Consider the following 24,819-nt stretch of genomic DNA (forward strand, 5'->3'; position numbering starts at 1 on the left):
CTTCATGTCGCCGAGTTCTAGAGCTTCCATCTCCTGAGCACGTCCTGAATCTCTCCCTCCCCCTCCCCGCTGCTGAGACCTCTACCCCACCTGCTGTCCCCACCCTCACTTGTGCATTGGTAACTGTACACATTTCTACTATGTACATTATTCTAACGTAATTTTATACACCACAGCCAGGAACATGAGTGGGGTTTAGGTAGACTGTTTAAAAAGACTCCTTCAAGGGACCCAGCTCCCCAGCTACTCCTAGGCACATCTATAGGAACTTCTGAAATAAGGCCCCTTTCTCTGGGCTCTACCCCACACTGCACCCTCTCTGCTTTACTCATGCTCTTTCCTCCTTCCACACTTCTGTTCACACTCTTGCTTCAACCCCTTCCCTGCCTTGGGTGGACCTTATCCTCTTTCAGCATTAAGCTTATTGGGGGTGGGGAGTTCCCCCTCTCTGTAGCCTCTCTTGGTCCCTGAATAATACCTATAAAAGTGCCCACTCCCTCCTCTGGGCTCCTACTCTACCTAGGCATACTTCTATTACAGCATCTGTGTTCCTTTATTCTGTTTATTTGGTGTAGATGAAACAATAATTCTTTTTCAAGCAGATACTACTGTTTTCTATTATTTTCTTCATTTAAACATAAGGAAACTAGGGTGAGAGAGAAAAGCTGAAGAAATTTTGGCTACTTTTTTTCAAGGAATTCATGATAGAGGATTTGGGTTAGATGGATTTCAAAAAAACACAGAAAGTCATGGTTTTTTCTTATATTTTCCTTAAAATACTTGAGTTATTTATAATTAATAATGACACAATTTTCCATAAACTCTGCTTTGTTTAGCTAATCACAACTATGCTATGATTATTAAGAGCTAATCACACCTGTCAGTGGACCCGTATCAAGGAGTACTAAACCTTAGCACACTTTCAGACGCATGGTAGGTGGTCAGTGAACTGATGAGCTGGAGAGCAAGTTATTTGCCTATAACACTGAGATATATATTTTTAAGATTTAGATTACTAGTAGTTTTCCTGAAATAATAGGATATATATACATAGATACATATCTATGTATTACTTCAGGTAAACTCCTAGTAACCTAGATCTTAAAAATGAGTCTAATCGTTCACCAACTTCATTGCCTTTTCCTTAATTTTTTCTTTTTCCCCTCCTTTTTGCGGTACGCGGGCCTCTCACTGCCGTGGCCTCTCCCATTGCGGAGCACAGGCTCCGGACGCGCAGGCTCAGTGCCCATGGCTCACGGGCCCAGCCGCTCCGTGGCATGTGGGATCTTCCCGGACCGGGGCACGAACCCACGTCCCCTGCATCGGCAGGTGGACTCTCAACCACTGCGCCACCAGGGAAGCCCTTTCTTAAGTTTTTATAAGGAAAATTTCAAACCTATACAAAGACACATTGTAGAATATTTAACAAGAATAGAAAGAATAGTGTAAGAATAGTGTAATGAATACCACTCAGCTTTGATAATGATTAAATAGCCAATCTTCTTTTATCTGTATCTTCTTTTACTGTGACACAACTTCCTCATGTCAGACCATTTCATATGACACTTTTGGCCTCCTCAAGGGTGAAGATATCGACACAGAATACACTGCCTGCAGCTGGCAGCACCAACATCTAACGAGGTCCCTCAAAAAACGGCAGGCACAAAACTGTGTCATGTGACATCCAGTTACAATTTCAAGTGTGAGCCCTTTAAGTACATGAAAATGAATTGTCTATGCTTAAAACTCTGTTATATTGGGGAAAGCTATATTAACAAGCAAGTAAATACATTCCAGCTAACAAAATTTCTGTTGGCTTATTTTTCTTTCTTCTAACAAATAATATTAACTTTTAGACATGATCTTATTCCTCACATATTTTCAATCATTTCATCAATATTTTACTATTAAAAATCTGACATGAAGTTCCTTTTCTGACACAAACAGGAAGAATATTTTCAACAGAAGAACTTAAGCAACTAAATTGTTTTTTAACCCTTAGAAAGTAGAGTAATAATAAGGTCTCGGTAACATTATTTTAACTGGCAGATAAAAAGAAATGAACTCAACGCTCTCCAATAAATTTCACACAGTATAGAAAACTGGGAGAAAATTTGGCATGCAAAACTAGCGTGTGATATTTGAGAAGAGGAAAGCTGGAATGGGAAACGGGTTAAGGCTGATAGAAAATAGTTACAAACACTCACCTTGTTGCTACCTAGACTGTAGGATGGAATAAGATCCTGTCGGCTGCCAGACAGCTAAACAAGAAATAAAGAGGGGGATTAGTCCTTCATGTGCAAAAGTACATAGATCTATGGTCCTGGAAATACAAGACTTTGAAAACCGAATCAACAGAATGTTGAAGTTGGATGGTATCAGACAGACTGTCAAGACCAAAGTTACAAACTAGACTAGTGGCCTTTGGGACACTGTCAGGTGCAGTTTTTTTAAAAAAAAATTGAATTAACATTTTTTAAGATGGGAGGTTTGTATAACATCAGATATCCAGTGTACACTGAGGCAACAGCTGGCTGGGCCCGAGTAAAAGACGCTTCATTTGTTTATCCCCTTCTATTTAAAGGATACCAGGTTACTGGTTACCTTACCCTGTCCTAATCGGACGACTCCTTTCTCTGGGTATTGTAGCAAATGTATACATGCAAACTATTTATTTTAAACCATAGGATTCTAAATACCGAATCTCTGCACATACCAGTGCATTTTAGTAGATCATTTTCTGAAGGAATGAGAAGATATTTACGCTGAGTTAAAGTGGTATTTTTTACTGCCTGAGAATGTTCCCAATCTTTCTGTCTGAGATCATCAGTGACGTCACTCAGTCTCGCGGGGCCACATGGGCCCTCCAGCCTGAGACCCGTCCTGCCTCTCGCTGGGTCCTCTCCAACACCAAGGCTAAGGGTCGGCTGCTCTTTATTTCAATGCTTGTACCATGGTTTTTCTGGGTAACAAGTTCAGACAAAGGTGTACTATCTCTCATATTCATATCTTTATCAAAAGTAAGGAAAGTAGAGATAAATCACAGTTTATAAACCTAGTCCAGACTTCTCCTCAATTTATAAGTAATTCAGTTTGGCCTAGAAAATTCAAACAGTTTCCCTCGGCACTCGGCTAGTTTTGCTTTAGTACAACAAACACTCACCTAACAGAGTCAGTGTGCCAGGCACTGGCGACATGAAGATAAAGGAGAAACATTACAGAGGGACTCATATGGGAACTTTCCCTGTAAAATTAGGAAGGGCAGTGACAGAGGGGTGCACCGATGCTTCAGGGTAGAGAATGGGGACACTTAAATCAGTTCATAGAAGGAAATGATATCCGAGATGAGATTCAAAGGATGGGAAGGAGTTATGCAAGGAAAGAGGAGCGAAAGCAGAGCACAGAATGGGGTTCCAGGTACTCACTCTGTTCACATTTGGAGAGCTAATACTCCTCCTATTCAGCTTCCCTTTTCCTGTCAACTGTTCCTTCACTGCAACTTCCTGGCAGTCAGAGAAAATACAGACGAAAAATACACATGAGAGACACACTTCCAAAGTAACAGTATCTTAAAGCAGGCTGAGCTATGGACACATTCCTAGTTCTTTAAAGGACGGCTGTTACTTCACACGACAGAATGACTCAATTACCATCACTGTGGAATACTCAAAGTTAATTCAACAGCGGACAGGTTACCTGGATCATTCTTTTCTGTATCTACTGACGGCCCCCTTGAAGCTGGCCAGAAGTCAGTCCCAAGAGAAAGATTATTAAAAGCAGACCATTCTCTTTTATTTTTCATTCGTATTTTTGGTTAAAAAAAAAAGTCTCAACACTGTCACGTAAAATGGAGCTCAGGGTTTCTCTGAGGCTTAGGTTTACGGCTGGCGCTTCTGTTTTCCCTTCTAGAGATCCACTCCGAGGCTGTGGAGGCAAAGAAGGGCACAGCACTCTACCTTCTGTGACATTATGACCCAGTATCAAGGAATTTCTAAGATACTTAGCCACCAAGAGTTACATATTCTCTTCCACTACTTCCAAATGGCCACTAGATACCATTTAGGGTCTTGGAAAAAGTAACTTTCCAGTAGTGTCTGTATCTTCAAAGACTTACGCAGCAAGTTTAATCTAAATTAATATGCTCCACTTAGAGGCTTCAAACGTTTAGATGTAACAATAATGTGACTTGTGGAAAGTCAAACCCAGAGTCAGGCTGGGCTGGCACCATGGCCACCAGCTCTGTCGGCTGACCTGGCGAAGTCGATCTAACGTGAGAAGGTTCTCCACTGCCAGCACACTCCTGAGGTATTTCTCAATATATGCCTCCGAGTCAGCAGAAGCCGTGTTTTCAACATTAGCTGCCATTCTTGCTAATGCTTCTCGTTCCTCTACTCCCTGGGCATCCTGGAGAATGGAAAATTGTATATTAAAATTAAGTACCTTGCAGAAGAAAATGTTACAAAAGCTTCCTGATTATACAAATACACACAGGAGTACTGAACGAACAAATGGGATGTATTCCAAATTCCATTTTAAAGTCAGCTTTCGGAACTCAAAATGCATTTTCCCACAGAAATCATGGTATAAATGGTGGTTCGGTTCACTTGAAAGGCTGGTTAAACACAGAGCAGCTGAAACACAGCACATTTTCAACAAAACTGTTCTCTCCTACATTTCCATTGCAAACCAAGACATTCCTGGTTAGAAAGGATTTGGTGGGCTAGCTGGAAATCTAACCACAATAGTACTTCCTGAACATATCTTGGGGGGCCAGAGGGAGGACTGAGGAGCTGGGGTAACAGCTGGATACGTGTGGGATCCAAACAACTCCTGCAGGAGACAGACACAGGTATGGAGGCTAAGAATGGAAAGAAGGGCTGGGTTCCAACCCTTTTGCTAAGCAGCCTCCCACAGACTACATATTCCAAGTGTGGTCTCAATCCCCAACTCTGCAGTGGCAGAGGCCGAAGGCTGGAAGCTGACCAAGAAGATAAGTAACTAAGCTAATTCTCACTCACCCAGCTCCCTGGACATAACTGGTCCAGGCATATAAATGGGATGTTTGCAAGTCAGGGAGGGACTTTGTTAATATAGTCAGGTATCTCAAGCTCATGTGGCTCATAACAAAGTACTCTTCTCAGGAAAAATGAGATACTTTTTTTACTGGTTATAGTAACGTCAAAGACTACAAAATATACATCCGCATGCCACTGCATCTTAAGATACCATCGACTTTAAGAAAAGACATATACCACTAAGGAGGGAAAAAAACTCTGCCAATTAACTTTAAGATATCATCAATTATAAGACACATTCTAACTTCAAAAATATTTTTTTAAATTTACATAAGCCTTACGGGCTTCCCTTGTGGCACAGTGGTTAAGAACCTGCCTGCCAACGCAGGGGACACGGGTTCGAGCCCTGGTCCGGGAAGATCCCACATGCCGCAGAGCAACTAAGCCCGTGCACCACAACTACTGAGTCTGCGCTCTAGAGCCCGCGAGCCACAACTACTGAGCCCACGTGCCATAACTACTGAAGCCCGTGCGCCTAGAGCCCGTGCTCCACAACAAGAGAAGCCACCACAACAAGCAGCCCGCACACTGCAACCAAGAGTAGCCCCTGCTCACCGCAACTAGAGAAAGCCTGCGTGCAGCAACGAAGACCCAAGGCAGCCAAAAATAAATAAATAAAATAAATGAATTTATTTAAAAAAATTTACATAAGCCTTAGAATGGATAAAATATGGAAAAATTCAGAAGACAGCTTAAGTTCACAAAACTTTTGTCTCCTACAGTAATTTGTTTGGGCCCAGGAATCATCCTCATTTTACAAATGAGGAAAGAGGAAGGTCACATAATTAGCAAAAGAAGCAAGACTAGAATTAGGTCTCCTGACTCCTGATAGAGTATTCTTTTAACCACTGAATATCCTGATTTTCTAAGAAAGAGGATACCTGAGTTTTAAAGAAATGTATATATTATATATCCATGTTATCCACACAAGAAATAAAACATTTCCATTTCCTCAGAAAGTTCGACCCCTACCCTTCCCCCAAGGCAAGGTCGTTTCTTTCACCACAGATTAGTTCACCTGTTTCAGAAGTTCACATAAATGGAACGACACCCTTTGGCGCCTGGCTTTTCACTTAGCATAGTGATTTAGAGATTCGTTCACTCAGTTCATTTCTTTGTACGGCTGAGTAATACTCCACAGTATGGAGATGCCACAATTTATGTATCCATTCGTCTGTTGATGGATGTTTGGGTTGTTTCCAGTTTTAGGTTATTTTGAATTAAGCTGCTTTGTATATTCCTGTGCAGATCTTTATGGATATATGCTTTCACTTCTCTTGGGTAAGGACCTAGAAGTAGAATTACTGGGTCACGGGGTAGGTGTCTATTTAACTTTATGATCAGCTGCCAGTGGTGGTATCATTTTACACTCCCATTAGCAATGAAAGCATTCTAGCTGCTTTAGAAAAAAAAAAAAGGAAGAAAGGTGAAACCATCTCTTGTTGCTCTCTGGTCTATGACTACTTCTTTTTGCTACCAAGCCCTCAAAGCTTCTGTACTATGGAACACAAAGAACTTTTCCAGGCTTTTTCACGATGAATTCTAGCTTTTAAGAAGCTTTCTATTTTATTTTGAAATAAAAAATAAACTAGTGTAGTCCTTACACTATAAGCTTTAAGTCTCACTTTTCCTTTGTCTTTATCATCAGGATTTGATAATGTGACCCTAACACTTCCCAACTTAGACATTTAGCTAATTATTAATAGGTAGCCCCATCACGTGAGGCTATGTGTTTATCTTTCCGCTGATTTCCCCACATTTCTGCCCTTTGAAGAACCGTATCACCTGAAGAATAAAAGCACTGTTAAAGAAGATAAGAAAACTACAAATGGGGGACTTCCCTGGTGGTGCAGTGGTTAAGAATCCACCTGCCAATGCAGGGGACACGGGTTCGAGCCCTGGTTCAGGAAGATCCCACGTGCCGCAGAGCATCTAAGCCCATGCGCCACAACTACTGAGCCCGCGTGCCGCAACTACTGAAGCCCGCACACCTAGAGCCCATGCTCCACAACAGAGAAGCCACCGCAATGAGAAGCCAGCGCACTGCAATGAAGAGTAGCCCCCACTCGCCGCAACTAGAGAAAGCCCACACGCAGCAATGAAGACCCAACACAGCCAAAAAAAAAAAAAAAAAAACTACAAATGAGGAGAGAAGAGAAGAAAGATGATGGGAGAAAAGGAAAAACTGAAGATAGTTCACTGCAAGTGTCACTGTTTCTCAACTGCATTCAAACCGTTTTATAGAGTTAAGATCTGAAACAACTGGAAAAAAGAGCAAACACTCAGATACAGAGAATAAACAGTAAATTTCTAACCCCACATATAAGTATACAAAGAGTAACATATTCCAGATCCAAGATTTTGCAGCTTGTCTAACTCGAAAAGGGGCTCAATTTTTAAATGGTCAGCAGGCTCCAAATTAAATAAACAGTTAATATGTGCTATGTAAGCCTAATACTTTGAAGGTCCAGGCAAGAATTAGTCACTATTTGACATTATTTGAGAGGAAGAGTGTTCTGTGATATAACTACTCTAAAACAAAGCCTAAGTACTGTGCAATCTTTTCACTCTTCCAAAACCTGATCTGTCTTAAAATATATATTGTCCATCTATTGTTCAAATAATCAACAGAATCAATCAACAAGCACTGAGCCCTTGAATCAAGAGAATGAAGGCACCATGGATGGTGTGCTTAGGAGGGAGTGCTCGCCCCAGGGTCCCATTCCCATTTTCCACCCTCAAGGGCAGCACAGCCTGGACCTCCCCACTCACTCCCCGATTTTGGATAGTCAATGTGGCAGAAGGAGCCACTCTTGTCTTTTTTGTTGGGTCCTTTTCTTAGACCCCTCACTTCTCCTACTCCTGTAAGGAAGGCCTTGTTACTAGCTATGTCAATAACCAAGTGCACAAATCTGTCTAAATCAGGAATTAAGTACTAGGAAGCACATATAAACTACATCCTCCAGCAAGCTCCTGTCAGGGGTATTTTCAGTTCTATCTGTTTGATGCCTGTGCATATCTGAATTAGCTCAGAAAGAGAAATAATAATAGTAACTATAATAATAATAGCAATTACAATTTATTGTTTAGCATGTACACAATTTGTGTATATTGTCTCATTTAATCCTTAAAAAAAACCCTGTACAGAAGGTATCACTAACCCAATTTGATAAATGAAAAAATTTAGGCTCAAAGTAACTTACCCAAGTTCACGTCACTAAGAGGTGACAGAAACAAGATTTCTGTTTCATTCCAAAATGAAACCCTGAAACTCTATGTTATGCTGTGTTGCCTTCCTTCAAGGGTTATACCCTTTTCTGTGGGTAAAAAGGTGTTGATTTGCTTTTCAAAAGATTCTTCTTTAACAAAATACTAAAACCAAAACCTTTAAAGCCACACAAGTACATTTTACTCTGAATCAAGTGAAGATTAGGAAATTCCTCTACAAATCTATAACATTTTCCTAAATATACATTTTCATTTAACACACATTTCTTGCATAGGTGACTTTTCAGGGAGTTTGCTCTTTCTACATGCTTATTTTTAGTATATTCAAATTTCATATGATCCTTCACCTCTGGAATATTGGAGACAATTTCAAAGGTCACTCCACAGCCTGGAATAGAACTTCGATGTGACATCTTTTTTAGGAGACTCTGAGCAAAACCCTAGAGAAAAAGAAAATAGAAGACATGGTTTCCCACCTCAAAAACTGAGTTTTCATTAACAAAGAGACAGCATAAACGACACCACATTCACTCTAACCAAAAAGGAAAAGAACATACTTCCAATATAAGTCAGAATCCAAATCACTACATATAAGTTCCTCAACTTTGTCTTAGTGCCCCAAACCAATTTATATGATGCCTGCCACGTGACAGGTCCCATACCGAATATATGAAAAGTACAAACCCTAAACTCTGGAACCACACTAGGCATCTGGTTCAACTCTGCTGAAAGGCTACAGAAATAAGACTGTTGACTTCTACAAGATAAAATGACCTTCTAACGAAGATGTAAGGAAGGGCTGGTGACCCTTATCCTTTTTTTTTTTCTTTCCAGCACGATGGACATCTTGCACTATGAATATTGACAAGTCCAGGCATTAATTCTTGACCAAAGCAGGATCATTATGAAGAATGATTTAAGAGTGCATGGTCATTGTTTATGCTGACTGTGCTCTTTGCACGGTTAAGAATTGAACCGTTGAATTAATGCATAGATGACTCATTTGAAGATGTTGCTAAGACTGAACATCCTGTAGAGGTTAAAGAGAGCACGGATGAGGGCAGAATATAATTGGTGAATAAAGATAAGAATAAGAGAGAATATTAAACTGACACTGAACCTTTTTCCCTCATGCAAAAGCCAAGTAGGAAATAGGTAAAAGCCCCCAAACAGAATAGGAAAAAAACTGTTTGGTCTCAGAAGTACATATTTTCACAAACTTAATAATAATTCAGTGATCTTTAGTTAACTTTTTAGAAGATTTTAGCCTCTTAGAATGCAAGAGCCTCTTAGAATGCATTTATTTCATCCCTTCACTCTTGACTCCAGACTTATAAGGTTGCACAATGGTTAGGAATCTGCTTACCAATGCAAGGGACATGGTTCGAGCCCTGGTCTGGGAAGATCCCACATGCTGTGGAGCATCTAAGCCCCTGCGCCACAACGACTGAGCCTGCACCCTAGAGCCCGCGAGCCACAACTACTGAGCCCACGTGCCACAACTACTGAAGCCCGTGCGCCTACAACCCGTGCTCCACAACAAGAGAAGCCACCGCAACGAGAAGCCCACACACAGCAACCAAGAGTAGCCCTCGTTCACTGCAACTAGAGAAAGCCTGCATGTGCAATGAAGACCCAATGCAGCCAAAAATCAATAAATAAAAGAAATTTATTTAAAAATAGACTTCCGAGAAAAGAGAGACCAAGAAAAGAGTGAATGGGAGACACGGCATATACATACGTCTACAGCTACGCCATGACCTGTATGTACTGATGCTCGATCGCCAAGCTAAAGAGCTGCAATTTTAACAGCATCACTGCCGGTCTTCATTCAAAGGTTGATATCAGTGTGACATTTAGAACTAAAGATTAATTTTTAGGGGTGGGGATTACATCCAGGACTCTGTCAACCGTGACTGTACTCTTCTTAAATGAAAAGATTTATTTTCATCTGTCCTGGTTTTAGCCAGTGTATTGAGAAGAACCCCTAGAACCAACCTCCCAAATCCTATCATTGCAGAACCAACAGCAGAAATCCTTTATATTCTTATCTAGAAGTTTTCTACGAAACTGGTTCATATGGCACGAGGTCCTTCATAACCTAGCTGCAACTGTGTTGATGCCCACAGCCGTGGCCTCTGCAGCACACCCCGTCACACTCTGCTTCTAACGGTCCCCAAGCTGCCACGCCCTTTCCTTCCTCACCACCTCTGCACGGATATTTCCTCCGCTCGGTGAAATAGCCAGCGACTCCTCTGCCTGCCAACCACCCCTGCCTGCAACGGAGCAGCTCCCATGCCCCCTCCTCTTTGAAGCCTTCCCTGACTGCACTCTCACCCTCTGAGCTGCACTACCACAGCAGAGGAGAGTCGTCTGCTTATACACTCACAGGCCAGTGGACACTGGCTCTTTAAGGATGCAGATTATTTCTTATTCATCTTTTTACCCCAAAGCTTGACAGAGTACTCTCTCCAAATACACAATCAACGAACCAGCAGAGAGGACTGAAAGAAAAGAAAGGCACGGAAAACGAAATGGTGAACAGCACAAACAACAGCTCATCCGTGGTGAACATTCTCATCTTGTAGGACCCAGATGAAGAGTCAAAGACAAAAACAGTGAGCTTCGCCTTGACAGGGCCCTATGGCACCCAAAGGAAGGGCTGTGAGCTGTGCCTCTGCAGTAACAAAGATTCAGGGTAACAATTCAGGGTCGTCTAGGAGGAAGTCAGGCTGACGGGTTCCGGGATTGAAGCAAGCACGGTTATAGGACAGCAATAGTCAACTGAAAGAGAAAAGCTCAGAGCTTCACAGAGCCTCGGGGGACAGAAGGCCAGAGCAATCCTTCCACAGCCCCGCCCTCGTGTCTGACCCAAAGTCATTTCTTCAACTAGGATCAATGACTCACCTGCCGGCCGTGAACACTGACACAAATGCGCTTGCGTAATACCAACTGCATGTCGGCCGGATGGCTGAGCTGGACCGTCACCCGCACGATGAGAAACACTCGCTCATCCGCGGGCGTGCCTTTACTCAGCTGAGGGCAGTTGTGCACTGCGGAGTCCCAGGAGGCTTCCGCTTTCACCTGCAGAGAAGACAGAACAGTCACCCCCTCCTCCTAAAACACAAAACCCCACAAGGAAACATCTTGGCTTGGGCTGAGGTGGAGCAGGCCACTCAGTGAGTGCAGCTCTGCTAAGAGAACTGCCCTGGGAGACCATGGGAATCCCAGGATGTGGCCTCAGGCACTGACTCGAGGGAGTACAGAGCAGGCTGTTCCTGGCCGACAGCTAAAATTTATTTATTTTGAAAAATACTCAAACATAAAAGTTGCAAATTGAGTACAATGAACTCCTGTATTTCTTCCAGGTAGATTCACCACCTGTTAACATTTTGCCCTTTTCCCTCTCTCTCACACAAACACACACAGTATTGCTGTTGTTTTTTGGGTTTTTTTACTGAACCACTTTAGAGTAAGTTATAGACAGGTAACTCTGCATCTCTAAATACTTCAGCAAGTATCTTCTAAGAGCAAGGACATCCTGTAACTTAACCATAGGACAATTATCATATTCAGGAATTTAACATCAATACAATACTACTATATAATACAGAGTCCATATTCAAATGTTTCAACTGTTCTGACCCAGGATCACAAACTGCATTTAGCTGTCCTGTTCTTTTAGTCTACTTTCATCTAGGCTGGTTCCCCAGGCTTTCTTTGTCACTCACGGCACTGACTTATTAAAGACGGGCGCAGGTCCACTGTTTTACAGAATGCACCGCAGTTCAAGTTTTGCATCTTCAGAATACCACTCACTATGTGATGATGTGTCCTTCAGAGTATCACGTCGGCTTTCCTTCCTTAATATATTTTATAATTTTTCCAATATGCTCAAAATTAGAAAATAAGCCCCCGGTGTACACCCATCACTCAGATTCAAACATTATCACGTGGCTTCATCTATTCTTTTCCTCCCTTATTAAGAAGTCTTCACTAAAGTATTTCGAAGTCAATCCCAAACACTGTGCCATTTTACCTCTATGTACTTCAGGAGCATTTCCCCAGAGAGTAGACCACTGCTGACCCGAACTATGAATTACTAACAAAGATCCTTCACCAGGAAAAGAAGTAAAACAGTGAATGGATGTGATCTGATTGGTCTACTCCTTCTGGAAGTGGTTCCCTTCTTTCTGGAAATCATACTGAAAGGTTTTCATTTATATTTCTTGAGAAATGTAAGCACTGAAATGATTACCTTGCTGATTGTTTTCAAAGGCTCATGGAAAGGTTAAAGAAACAACTTTTCATCCAGTCTTCCCGAGTTATGCTTTATTTACCTCTCCATCATGCTGTCTGACAATCTGCAGTTCAAAGAACTCGTCCTCTTCTTCTCCAGTCAGGGTAGCATCCCATCCACCAGCTTCTGGGTCATCAAGATTATCCTGAGAGCTGAAATCATCAGCTAAAAGCAGAGAAGTTCCATTCAATATGGAGATCATTTTAAAGGATAACCCCTACCAGCTAAATTTCAATGTGCTTAGTAGCAGAATTCTCCTGCCTCAAATTTCATTTGCTGTTTGGCTGTGAAATCTTGCATCACACAGATGATGGCCATTAAACAGTTCACGGATCTTAGAGATGGAAAGCGCCTCAAGAAATTATGTAAATCCAATCTCCTACGTCCGCGCCTTATTTTACATGGAAGGCAACCGAAGCCAAGAGACCCAAGAGGTTACACCAGGTCAGCCCATAAATGTTAATGACAGGATTAGAACCCCAATTCCCTGTCTTTTAGTGCACTGAAGAAATGAGAGTGAGAGTGATTCCAATCATCCCACAGTTAAACTGAAGGGCTGCCCTGTGGCCCTTTGGTTATTCATTTCCAAGCCTGGCCCTCCCAACTCCCTATGCATCTTAAGCTTGCAAGTAAACGTCGAAAGTATTTCTTCTAGTATGTGCGCTTGTGTGGACCAAGAACGGGCATAGGCTGAACAGGGCGCTGCTCCTGTCTTGGAATATCCATACTAATAGGTCTTCTTGAAGCTTATTCTCTTCCACTTTCTAACCCTCCTACACACACACACCCCTCACCTATCTAGGAACCTCGGGTAAGAACAAGACCAGAGTCGCCCTCAGTCTCCAAGGCTCAAGAGAACAAGGAAGGATAGAGTGCTGTGGCAATACATTAAAACCCCGACAGGTGGATGTACGGTGCCAGTGGCTAAGTGCTCTTCTCTGACTCCGTGTGGATATGAAAAACTCTCACAGGTCCAAGTAAGCCAAGCAGCACAGGACGCTAAATACCTGAGATGCTGTAACATACTTTCAGGGCAGAAGAAAACCACTGAGGACATCCAAGCTTGTCTATTTAGGATGGCTCATTTTAATACACAGTTCTTCTGCAGATGTCTTTGGAATTTAAATGCTGACTTTCAAACTTATTTTTAGCTCTTTAATCTACCTTTTCATTTTTGTTTCCCTCCTCAGACAGAATATTTGTAAAATGTAGCCACATCCAAAATATTTTACATGAGGGGGAAAAAAATGACAGTTATTTAAAAAAAAAAAAATAGGCAACGCAGTGATGAATGGCACAAGAACTCACAGATAAAGTGAGAAATTCATTAGGTAATGCTAAGAAGACACCAGATAAAAGCAACACGCTACATAAGCATCACTAGCTACTAGTCCTTTCTGGAGAGGAGTCCTCCTGAGGATTAAAGAAGAAAATGTCTTAAGTGTGGAAAGCATTACTGCCATCCTAAACTGATGGGACAACAAAGCACACAAAGCAGAATGGGCTGTAGAACGAAATGTGAGAACACATCACGATGAGACATACCTACCACTGTTAAAAAAATACTATTCTTACAGGAAATTCATTCTTTGTCAGGGACTAGAGTCCTCTGGCACACATAAAACAGACCCAAACCTTAGGCTTACAGAAGTGCCTAACTGCATACTTTGTTAGAATCTAAGTGTTACTTGGACACTAATTTGTCAGAGTTGCCTTCGGAAGGCGGCACCTCTTAACTTACCATTTAAGTCAAGGAATATAACGGGAATGTGTGTTTCCATCCCAGGAACCGGCGTCCTAAAACATAATGAACAACAGCATCTCAAATAAAGCAGCCTTTCTCAGCGGCATGTGCTTCACGACTCAGCCTTCATACATGCAGAGCAATTACAGGTCAACCAATGATAATGCTGGGCACTGGGTTAGCTATAATTTCACATCAGAGAGGCCACAAAGACTTAACCGCCACTGCTGCTTCTTTCCTCTGGTGCTTCCATGTATAATTATCACACGCGCTGATATCAGAACTTAGTCTTAGAAACACATATACCTGTTCATCACTGAAGTTGAAGCTCCCTTGTTTAAACGTACTTTCTTATAAAGTTATATACCTAAGGGCCCCATGTGGCTTAATTTACTATTTTTAATTTCTATAAAGTGGCAGAGAACATTTGCTGAGAGTTCAGTTTAATCTAGTACCAAAATCAAAAACACCTGGTGATGCAATTTTTTTATGACTGAATAGTCTTTTAAGGGAATGATCCAAGTAATTAACATATTAACTATTTTTTTAAATGCTAAGTGCAATGGTACTAAATATTGATTTAGATTCTCAGAAATCTTAATTAGTTGGGCCAAAAACAATATTACTTAATAAAACAGTTTTAGGTCACAGTTATTCCAACTCGTGAAAATAATTTAACACCTCCTCTAATTAAAACAACTTTATTCCCCACACGCTATGGTAAGTCATCCATTAATCAAAGCAGAGGCAACACTCATAGAGAAAGTGGGCAGCTCCGTGAGCACAGAGAACTTCAGAAGACACAGGGCAGCACCCATACCATTCTGCCGGGGCCCCTGGTATCCCACTGCCGGCTGAGGGGACCATGACTGCGTTCCTCTCCTCAGTCAGAGTCAACCTCATCTCTAGTAGTTGAGCTTCACGGTCAGCATCATCCTCTGTTTTATCTGGAACATCAAGAATGAGGATCAAATACAGGGGTCCCACTTCTTGGCTGCTGTTTACGCTTTGTCCTACGTTATCCACAGGATGTTCCCATATTCCACGTATTGGTTGAGGAGGGTTCACTAGCAACTTATTACTTCCCTAATTCGTGATAAAAAGCTCACGATAAAAAACTAACTATAAGCTAGCGAGGCTGGTGTGCTCTCACAGAGACACCGTCTTCAGTTCATGGAAGGCCTGCGGTGGAACAGCACAGGGATGATCTCTTCGAGAGTCAGAGGGCTCACGTGCCTCTGGACCAGAAATCAAGAAATGTGAGCATCTTCCTTTAGTTATTTTTGAGGGACAATGTTTACTGCACATACTCTATTTCCTCTTTGTTGGGGGGGACGGGAGACCTATGCAAAGATCTCCTTACAAGTGGATAACTGTCCTTTTGAAAGGATGTGACACAAATAAGCACCATTCCTATGTTCCCGCCATTCCCACTACTGATGTGTTCGTCTACTTTTATTTCATATAACTGCGAATGGGAATTAACAGCACACTGATTTGGGGCGGGGGGGAATATTAGAAGTTGCTTTTCATACCATGTTTACTGACAAGCTTTTGCAGTTGTTGATCTAAGTACTCCTGACGCTTTGTTAACACATTTAGCCATTTTCTACGTAGTCTCTCTAAATCCCGATCCTAGAAGCAAACCAGGGGATTACAGTAAATATAACATCAAGACGATATATCTGAAACCGATACTCTATCTTACCTTACTCTAATATGCTTCAAAAATGTAAAGTATTATACCCTAACATTTTTATTACCACTACTAGTTGAATGCAACCATTATTCAGAATAGAAACTTTCAGAAATTAAAGCATTACTGTACTAGAGTAACACCATTTCTGAAAGGGCACTCTGATAATCCAGAACCAGTTTTTCCCTTTTTTAATTTTTTTTTTTTTTTGTGGTACGCGGGCCTCTCACTGCTGTGGCCTCTCCCGATGCAGAGCACAGGCTCCGGACGCGCAGGCTCAGCGGCCATGGCCCACGGACCCAGCCGCTCCGCGGCACGCGGGATCCTCCCGGACCGGGGCACGATCCCGCATCCCCCGCATCGGCAGGCGGACCCCCAACCACTGTGCCACCAGGGAAGCCCCAGAACCAGTTTTATTTCTATTGGCTCAAAGGGTAGAACTCCAAGCACTCATGCAGCTAATATCTTCTACAGGGTCTCTTTGCTGGATAAAAATCACAAATACTACTCGATAATCCTCAAATTTATATCCCTTAGAACCATCGGAAGAACTCTTCAGATTTCTTAACTACAGCCTTCAACATGTTTCACCAGCATCCACAAATCATGTAAATGCTTCTCCCCCTAGTTTCTGTTGGGTTTCTTTTTTTTTGGCGGGGGGGGGGGGGGTGGCAGACGGGATGTTACCAACAGACTAACAACTCTACCAGTCAACACCTGACTGTGCTCCCATCTTACCTCATTTCCTTCTGTAATAAAGTTACGTGACTGGGTAGATCAGTGGAATGCTGAGCATATTGGGAGTGTCTGGATTTCACTAAGGCACTTAACCAAATAGCTCATGACATTCTTGTGGACAAGAAGGAGAGATGTGCAATGGATCTACTTGGAAGAAATTATAGAAGACTGAAATATCACATCCAAAGAATAGTGATTAATGGAATAACGTCAGCTTAAAAGAATTCCCTACGGTTGTGCCACAGGACTCTGTATTTAACCCTCAATACTTTTATCAGCAACTTATAGGAAAGCAGACATTTTTATCCAATTAGAATGAAGCCAAACCAGGAGGGTGACTGCACGGGCTGACATAATCAGGATCCGAAGAGCTCTGACAGTGCTAAACGATGACTAACCAGACTCACAAAATAAAATTTATCAGACGTAAACAAAATCTTGCAGGAGATTAGGGAAAGGGGGGTGGGAGGAAAAACAAAACAAAACCTGTATGACTCCAGGAAGTAGGGAAAGGAGACCTGGCTTAAAGTATGGAAAATACCTAAGGGGCGTGGCTTGACTGAAGCCAAGTCTGCAACAGCTCTTCCAGGGAAAAAGGAGAGAGCAAGTGCAAGGAAGAGGACCTGAAGAATGGATCTGCAGGGGCCTGGATGGGCAGCTCCAGGTTTGGAAAAGGATAACAGTCACAAATGATTGTTCCCTTCTGTTTTAACTTTAGACAAAGCAATATTTGAATCAAAACTAATTGTGTAGTTACTAAGTAACAGCATGGCAAGACTCAGGAATGTGTAATTTAGTACTTTAATCGAGCTTATTTGACTAGGATAACCCGTGCTTCATTACCTGGTAACTGTCCATGTCCTCCTCTTCCTCCTAAGAGAAAAAATATATTATGCAGAGCCGAAACAATCATTTACCCAAGAATCAGACTACGCTAAAGAAGTTTGAATCTTTTCCCATACTTTATATTTTCTACTTTAACGAATACGCTTTTTCATCTCCCACCCACGCTCACCCTCACTCTCGGTTTTACAGTTTTCAGGTAGTTGGAGTGAAACCTTGAGCTTCTCATAGGAAAGTGAAGAACCTCATTTGACCTTTTCAGGGAGCTAGTACAATACTCTCCCCCTGCTGGGTTTATAGTCCCACTCCCCAGGGGAAATCAAACACCTGCTGGCAAATAGTCTTTATGAGCCAGCAGGGGGTTTCTGCAGAGGGGTAGGGGAGGCGGATATCAGGCACTGAGGAACTCCTGGAGGCTGAGATGTTTTAACCCTCAGTTTGCCATGTACCAGGGAAAACCAACAAGCTGGTGCAGTGGTTCCACGCAAATGCAATACAGTTAAAAAAAAAAAAAAGAAAGAAAGAAAAGAAAAAAAAAGATATCCAAGAAAATAAAATACTGAAAGAATTGTTTGTGGAAGGCAGTTTTCTGACAGGTTCCAAAAGACTCTCTTGTCTGGTTGGGTCTGTCAACAGAGACTTACATGGATGGTTTCATGCGTCTTGGCCGATCTCGGCGCCCTGACTTTTACACATCCAATGCCAACAGACAATATACATTCTTCCATCAGCGGTAAAGTCCCAGACTCCTGCACAGACTTCACTTCCACTTGGACTCGCCGGGACTGTCCCTGTATCACAGACAATTTTAAGAGTTTCTCAAAATCGGTTTGATTCCCAAAAATTTGGTTTGGAGAGACCCCTACAGGCTGATGATGAGAAAAGCATTTATCTTTAGAGATGCTATCTCACCGTATCTTACATGTTTAGTAGTAAATTACAAATTCAAAAACTAATCAGGAACAAATATACGGCTTAGATATTTTTTCCAACAAAAAAAAACTTTAAAACAATCTAACAAAGGAAATGCAAAAGGCTAGACAATATAAAATGTTCCACTTACTAATAAGCAAATTAAAATAAGCATGAAACACCTTTATTTTCACTTACTAAGCTAGCAACTATCTTTTAAAAAGGCAATTTACAATATTGCCCAAAGTTTACAAAAAAGGCAATTACATACACTGTTGGTGGGAATATAAATCGGTAAAGCTTTCTGCAGGGCAATTTGCCTTAAAAAATAAGAATCCCTTGACCCAGCAATTCAACTTTCTAGGAATCTGTTTTAAGTAATCATATATGTACATAAAGAATCTTACAGCAATGTTAAGAATAACAAGAAATTAGAAGCAAATTAAATGTATAGCATTGATAACTGCTTAAACTATAGTATATTAATGAAATATTTACATGGTCATTAAAATATTGCTATAGAAAAACATACATGATATATAAGTTAAAGAGTACAGTGACAGATGTTAACTAGACTTCTTTTACAAAAGCAGATTACCAAAGCCAGTATATATAGTATGATCCACTTTAAAAAATAAGCAATCAGAATAATAAGAATGATCACACTATCCTGAATTCACTGCTCTCATCCCAAAATAAAATAATTTTAAGCCAAGCTGCAAAATGAAGAATTGATCAGAAAGAAACACTATGTGACTTTGAATATTTACAATGAAGTAATTTTTAGAAGAAAATTCTCAGTATCCCCAATCACTGACTTCAAAGTTGGTTTATAAATTCTAGGAATGTGAAATAGAATTTGAAAAACAGAATCTCAACATGTAATTTCAAGTCAGTTACCCTTCCCCTCTTCTATTGGATTTTAATTCCCAAGAGCTTTGTATCATCAGGAAAATCAGCTTAGGCAATGATTGATTCTATCAAGCTAGATTTAAAGAGATGGGTTGCAGATGTCTTTAATATTTTCCGAGGACTATGCATCAGATATTTTGTGCAAAGAGTGACTCAGAAAACATTTTAATTGTCTGAAATAGTTTAGTCATTTCAATTAGCTACCTTTGGTTTTCACTTTTCCTGAGACAGGAAGTGACCTATTCTGAATGTGCGCCCAAACGTGAAGGGTGAAGTACCTATACTTTGGGGGAGAATACAGGATAAAGAGAGAGAAAAATGGAGGGAAAAGATCCAGGAATGGCTTAATGCTTCACAGAAAAGCTTTGAACAGCTTTACCAATACATAAACTATTAGTGAACTTCTTGTAACTGCCGATATTTGACTATTTTTTTAACTACAAAACTAGCAAATGCATGCAGTTAATCTAATCAGTTCTCCTCTGCTACTTTCCTGTTGGAGAACAATAGGTTCCAATTTTGAATTCTAATAAGTCTACCATCCAAGGCCCTCCATGAACTAGCTGCCCCAAGCCTCTATAACCTCTTCTGTTACTGCTTCTAGCTCTTCCTACAAGTTACTGATACTTTCTACCCAAACTTACCTAATTCCACCCTCTATCTTTATTCCTGCCATTTATATATGAAGAACCCTTCCAACATGATTCTTTCACCACCCAGGTCAAGACGCACATCCTTCAAAAAAGCCTTTCCTGATACACCCAAGGTATCTTTGAACACTTTTAGTAAAGGTTGCCAGAAGTGTGAAAAACACTTAAATATTCAATTTATACTAAACCACAGAAAATTATCTGGTCTTGCCTTCCGGGAGATGAAGAATTTCTAAGGCATCCAAAGAGGATATATATAGTTTTAACAGATGTTCAGGAAAAGATGTTCTTCACACCCTGATGAATCCTATTTTATGTATATATCTCACACTATATTTTAAACTAATTTCCTTCTGCTTTTAGTGCCTTGTCTATACATGAATGGATTTGCTAAAATTCATTTGCTAGGGTCAGAGAACAAGTGCTTATCATTTTCCTCCTCCTAAGACATTCAGAAACTTATAAGCAAACTTTTTCCTTTAACCTTTTCTCATATTTTGCTTTGAATGATTTCAACATTCATTTTCTTGAGCCATTCTAATATTTTACTACTGTTTTAAAGTATGGAAACTATCACAGGCAATAATATTCTACTAAATGTTGACTTCATGTAAAGAATAGCAAACGAGTATTTCTAAGTCGTACATGTAAATTCTATTAAGATACTCTCATCTTTAATTTGCAGCACAGATACTACAGATCACATCTGTCTGGGGTTAAGTGACAAGTCCCACACGTGTCTCTGCTGTATTGGTTTCTGGCAGGTATTCACATCTACCTAGCTGCATTTACTTAACGTGTCCTATTTACCTAACGTGTTAAGTAAGATAGAAAAGATATTTGGTCTTTGTCCTCAGTTCCTGGCACAGAGCTCCTAAAACTCTTGGAATTTCCTTAATGATAAAGGTGATAGGTGCGTCTTTTAACCATGTGACTTTTCATTTGGTCACTCTAGGCAGATCCCTAGGTGGCTTCAGGATTGGGGCTGGTCGCCAGGAAGACCAAGCCTTGATCAGAAGGTTGGAACTTTCAGCCCTACGCCAAAACCTCAGGGAGTGAGAAAAAAGGGGCTGGAGATGGGGTTAATCACCAAAGGCCAGTGCTGTCATCCACCACGCCTACGTAAAAACCTACTAATGATGGGGTTAGAGCTTCCTGGCTGGTGAACACGTCAGGTGCTGGGAAGCTGGCGCAGCGAAGGGCACACGGCAGCTCCCCATCCTTCCTCCACACCTTACCCCATGCAGCTCTTCCGCTTGGCTGTTCCTGAGTTGTATCTTTTACAGTAAACTGGTAACAGTAAGCAAAGGGCTTTCCTGAGTTTTGTGAGTCATTCCAGCAAACTCTGAAACCTGAGAGTTGCGGGAACCCTCAACTGTAGCCAAGCAGGACAGAAATGTGGGTGACCTGGGGCCCTGATACTTGCAGCTGGCGTCTGAAGTGAGGGCAGTCCTGTGTATGTCTGGGCCCTTAAACCTGTGGAGTGTGATGCTCGCTCTGGGTAGTTAGGGTCCAAACTGAACTGAATTACAAGACACCCAGTTGATGCCTGCAGAGAAGCAGAGAACTGGTGGGCATCAGGGAAAAACACTTCTCATCTCCCATGTATCAAGCACTGGGCTCCATATAGTATTTCTTTTTTTTTTTTTTTTTTTTTTTTTTTTGCATTACGCGGGCCTCTCACTGTTGTGGCCTCTCCCGTTGCGGAGCACGGGCTCCGGACGCGCAGGCTCAGCGGCCATGGCTCACGGGCCCAGCCGCTCCACAGCATGTGGGATCTTCCCGGACCGGGGCACGAACCCGTGTCCCCTGCATCGGCAGGTGGACTCTCAACCACTGCGCCACCAGGGAAGCCCCATATACAGTATTTCTAATCCTCACAATAACCCTACAAAGTTGGTGTTATCACCCCGCTCCACTTTACACCTGAGGAAAGGTTCCGGGAGGTGACTGAACTTGCTCACGGATATACAGCTAGGCCATGGGACAGCCAGAACCAAACCCCAGAATGTTAGACTCTGAAGTGCTTGTTCTTTCTGCCATGTCACACAGCCTCTCCTTGTCTTTATAAATGTTCTAATGCTGCTTGATACGTTTGTTTTGTTTCCTACAGTTCAATTCTAAGTCACTATAAAGCTTATCTTTTTCTTTTTTTAAAAACAATATTTATTTATTTGGTCGCACTGGGTCTTAGTTGCAGCAGGTGGGCTCCTTAGTTGCAGCACGTGGGTTCCTTGTTGTGGCTTGCTGGCTCCTTAGTTGCAGCTTGCTGGCTCCTTAGTTGTGGCATGCATGTGGGATCTAGTTCCCTTGACCAGGGATTGAACCCGGAACCCCTGTGCACTGGGAGCGCAAGCCTTATCCACTGTGCCACTAGGGGAGTCCCCAAAGCTTATCTTTTTCTTACTTAAACTTCACAGAAGCTGGTTTTAAATACTGTAAACAGCTTTATTTTTGAAAATGAAAGATAATACACATGAAGGGAGAGAAAACTTTAATAAGTGGTCTTGGCCAATCTAGTTTTCATTATCCCTGATGTTTCTGCTAAAAGGAATCCAATATTAACCTTTACGACACCAAAGAATTCAATGTTAACATTAAAAATTTCATTACCTGCCGGAGTTGGAAGATTCCACCTGTTGGCACGTCCTTTGCAGGAATTACCTCTACAGGGCAGTATTCACCATTCTCATTCTGTTCCAAGATTTGAACCCAGAATTCCACTTTCCTGGTGACTTCGCTCCATCTAGGAAATAGTTGCAGTTCTTGGAAAATCATACATTTCTATTTCAATACAGGCAGCTTAGGATCCTACACATGAGAATTAATGATGAAAATAACCTCCAAACAGAATAACTCAGTAGAATTATCTGTAGTTCAGTGAGTAATATACAAATACATACTGGCAAATGTAATTAAAACCAAAGTTCAACAAACAACATCAGAACTAAAAATGATGCCTTTATTTCATTCAAAAAGGTATGATAATTACAAATCTATTTCAAAGTGGTTATTCAAAAAGTTAAACACTGTTATCAGAAGTACAGAAGTAAGTTGCAGTGATTATCTTTTCATACAGCAAAGGTAGTGCTGTATGCTTTAGTGACTTGACAAGTATGTCTGCTGAGGTCAATAAGAGAATCAAAAAAAAAAAATCCCAATGTCTAATTTAGTATTTGGTAAAACTTTCTAAATACAAAAAAAAGAAGAAAATCTGCTTCTCATCTATAATTAGATGCAGTACAAATATATGCTCTTTCAGTCTTTTCTTTTAACTCTTCTGTTTAAAATCCTGGTCAACAAGTAAGCCTTCCTCCTTCCATGATTAATGCTACTTGAAAAGAACTTTGAGCTAAAGATAGAATAAGTAAGGGACTTCCCTGGTGGTGCAGTGGTTAAGAGTCCACCTGCCAATGCAGGGGACACGGGTTCGAGCCCTGGTCCAGGAGGATCCCACATGCTGCGGAGCAACTAAGCCCGTGTGCCACAACTACTGAGCCTGTGCTCTAGAGCCCACGAGCCACAACTACTGAGCCTGAGTGCCACAACTACTGAAGCCTGTGTGCTGAGCCAGTGCTCCACAACAAAAGAAGCCACCGCAATGAGAAGCCCGCGCACCGCAACGAACAGTAGCCCCCGCTCACCACAACTAGAGAAAGCCCGCACGCAGTAACGAAGACCCGACACAGCCAAAGATAAATTTATTTAAAAAAAAAAAAACCATGTAAACCTGAATTCCAGAGTACATCTTGATCTATTTTCTCTACAGATGATTAATTAGAAGTATTTCATAATGATAAGCAACCTATTCTCCAAAAAGTCATTTCACACTTCATTCTTAACTACCTGTTTCTTAACTTTTTCCCATCACTCTTCAAAGTTCACTCCTCCAAGGAAGTTTAACTGTGCTGTTAATACCGTGGACATAACACCAGCTATTACTGGAATACTGGTAATGCTCAGGAAGGGGTAACCTTTATAAATGGCAATATTAATCTCTAGCAATTTTTTAAAATTATAAATGGAATCAGATGGATATCTAAAATTCACCTGTCCCGAAGACTGCGTGTTTTTGCTTGGATAATCCCCAAATCCCACAGGGTTGGGTTTTTCCGAGGATCATTCATCTTATGGCCGTAGACTTCAATTGCCAAAGCCCCTTCTGAAAGATGCTCGATAAAGTCTTCAGTGACGCCAACAGAAAATTCCTGAAAGGAAGCAGGTACAGAAGAAGAAAACACCTTCTAGTGACCTTACAATTACTTACACCTGACATATCCTCACTTCCTTATGAAGAAGAGAAATAGAATGTTTTAGCCATAGGACAAAACTGTCATCCAACACCCATAATGAATGCTCAGATGGCCCGAGGTTCTTAACTCTGATTTTTAAAAAACTTTTCACCTTGAAAATCTATTGTGAAAGACCAGCACTGTATTCTATTTTGTTAGCAATATTTTGGGAGCTATTTTTGAAAGTATAAATAATTATATTAAGAATGACAACAATGATCTACGTCTTGATATAAAAGTTATTACATCCAATAAGGCAGCAGTGTGTTGGAAAAACAATTTTTTCTAGTTTTTAGGAAGTTAATTAACTATCTCCAATAATAAGAGAGAAAGGAAATAAATACTGATCATCAGTGCAAATAATCACCTATTTTAAAAAAATTCTCCTATCTGTCCATCTTTGTACGATAGATGTAAAACAGCCTCTTG

The 24,819-nt window shown here is 41.2% G+C and overlaps 1 protein-coding gene across 1 annotated transcript in view; it reads right to left on the reverse strand.

The window, feature by feature from the left end:
• KIF13B (kinesin family member 13B) overlaps nt 1-24,819 on the reverse strand; it is a 186,663-nt gene that overhangs the window by 44,174 nt on the left and 117,670 nt on the right. The window contains exons 23-35 of the mRNA XM_082842622.1: nt 24,149-24,306; nt 22,712-22,844; nt 18,269-18,415; nt 17,625-17,654; nt 15,883-15,982; nt 15,168-15,294; nt 14,345-14,400; nt 12,644-12,768; nt 11,211-11,387; nt 8,651-8,743; nt 4,252-4,404; nt 3,426-3,503; nt 2,208-2,261 (exon numbers count right to left, since the gene is read on the reverse strand). Coding sequence (XP_082698748.1) covers nt 2,208-2,261; nt 3,426-3,503; nt 4,252-4,404; nt 8,651-8,743; nt 11,211-11,387; nt 12,644-12,768; nt 14,345-14,400; nt 15,168-15,294; nt 15,883-15,982; nt 17,625-17,654; nt 18,269-18,415; nt 22,712-22,844; nt 24,149-24,306 — 1,431 coding nt within the window. The remainder of the gene's footprint in view (nt 1-2,207; nt 2,262-3,425; nt 3,504-4,251; nt 4,405-8,650; nt 8,744-11,210; nt 11,388-12,643; nt 12,769-14,344; nt 14,401-15,167; nt 15,295-15,882; nt 15,983-17,624; nt 17,655-18,268; nt 18,416-22,711; nt 22,845-24,148; nt 24,307-24,819) is intronic.

Source organism: Leucopleurus acutus (genome assembly GCF_964270905.1).
Source record: "Leucopleurus acutus genome assembly, chromosome: 7".
Taxonomy (NCBI): Eukaryota; Metazoa; Chordata; class Mammalia; order Artiodactyla; family Delphinidae; genus Leucopleurus; species Leucopleurus acutus.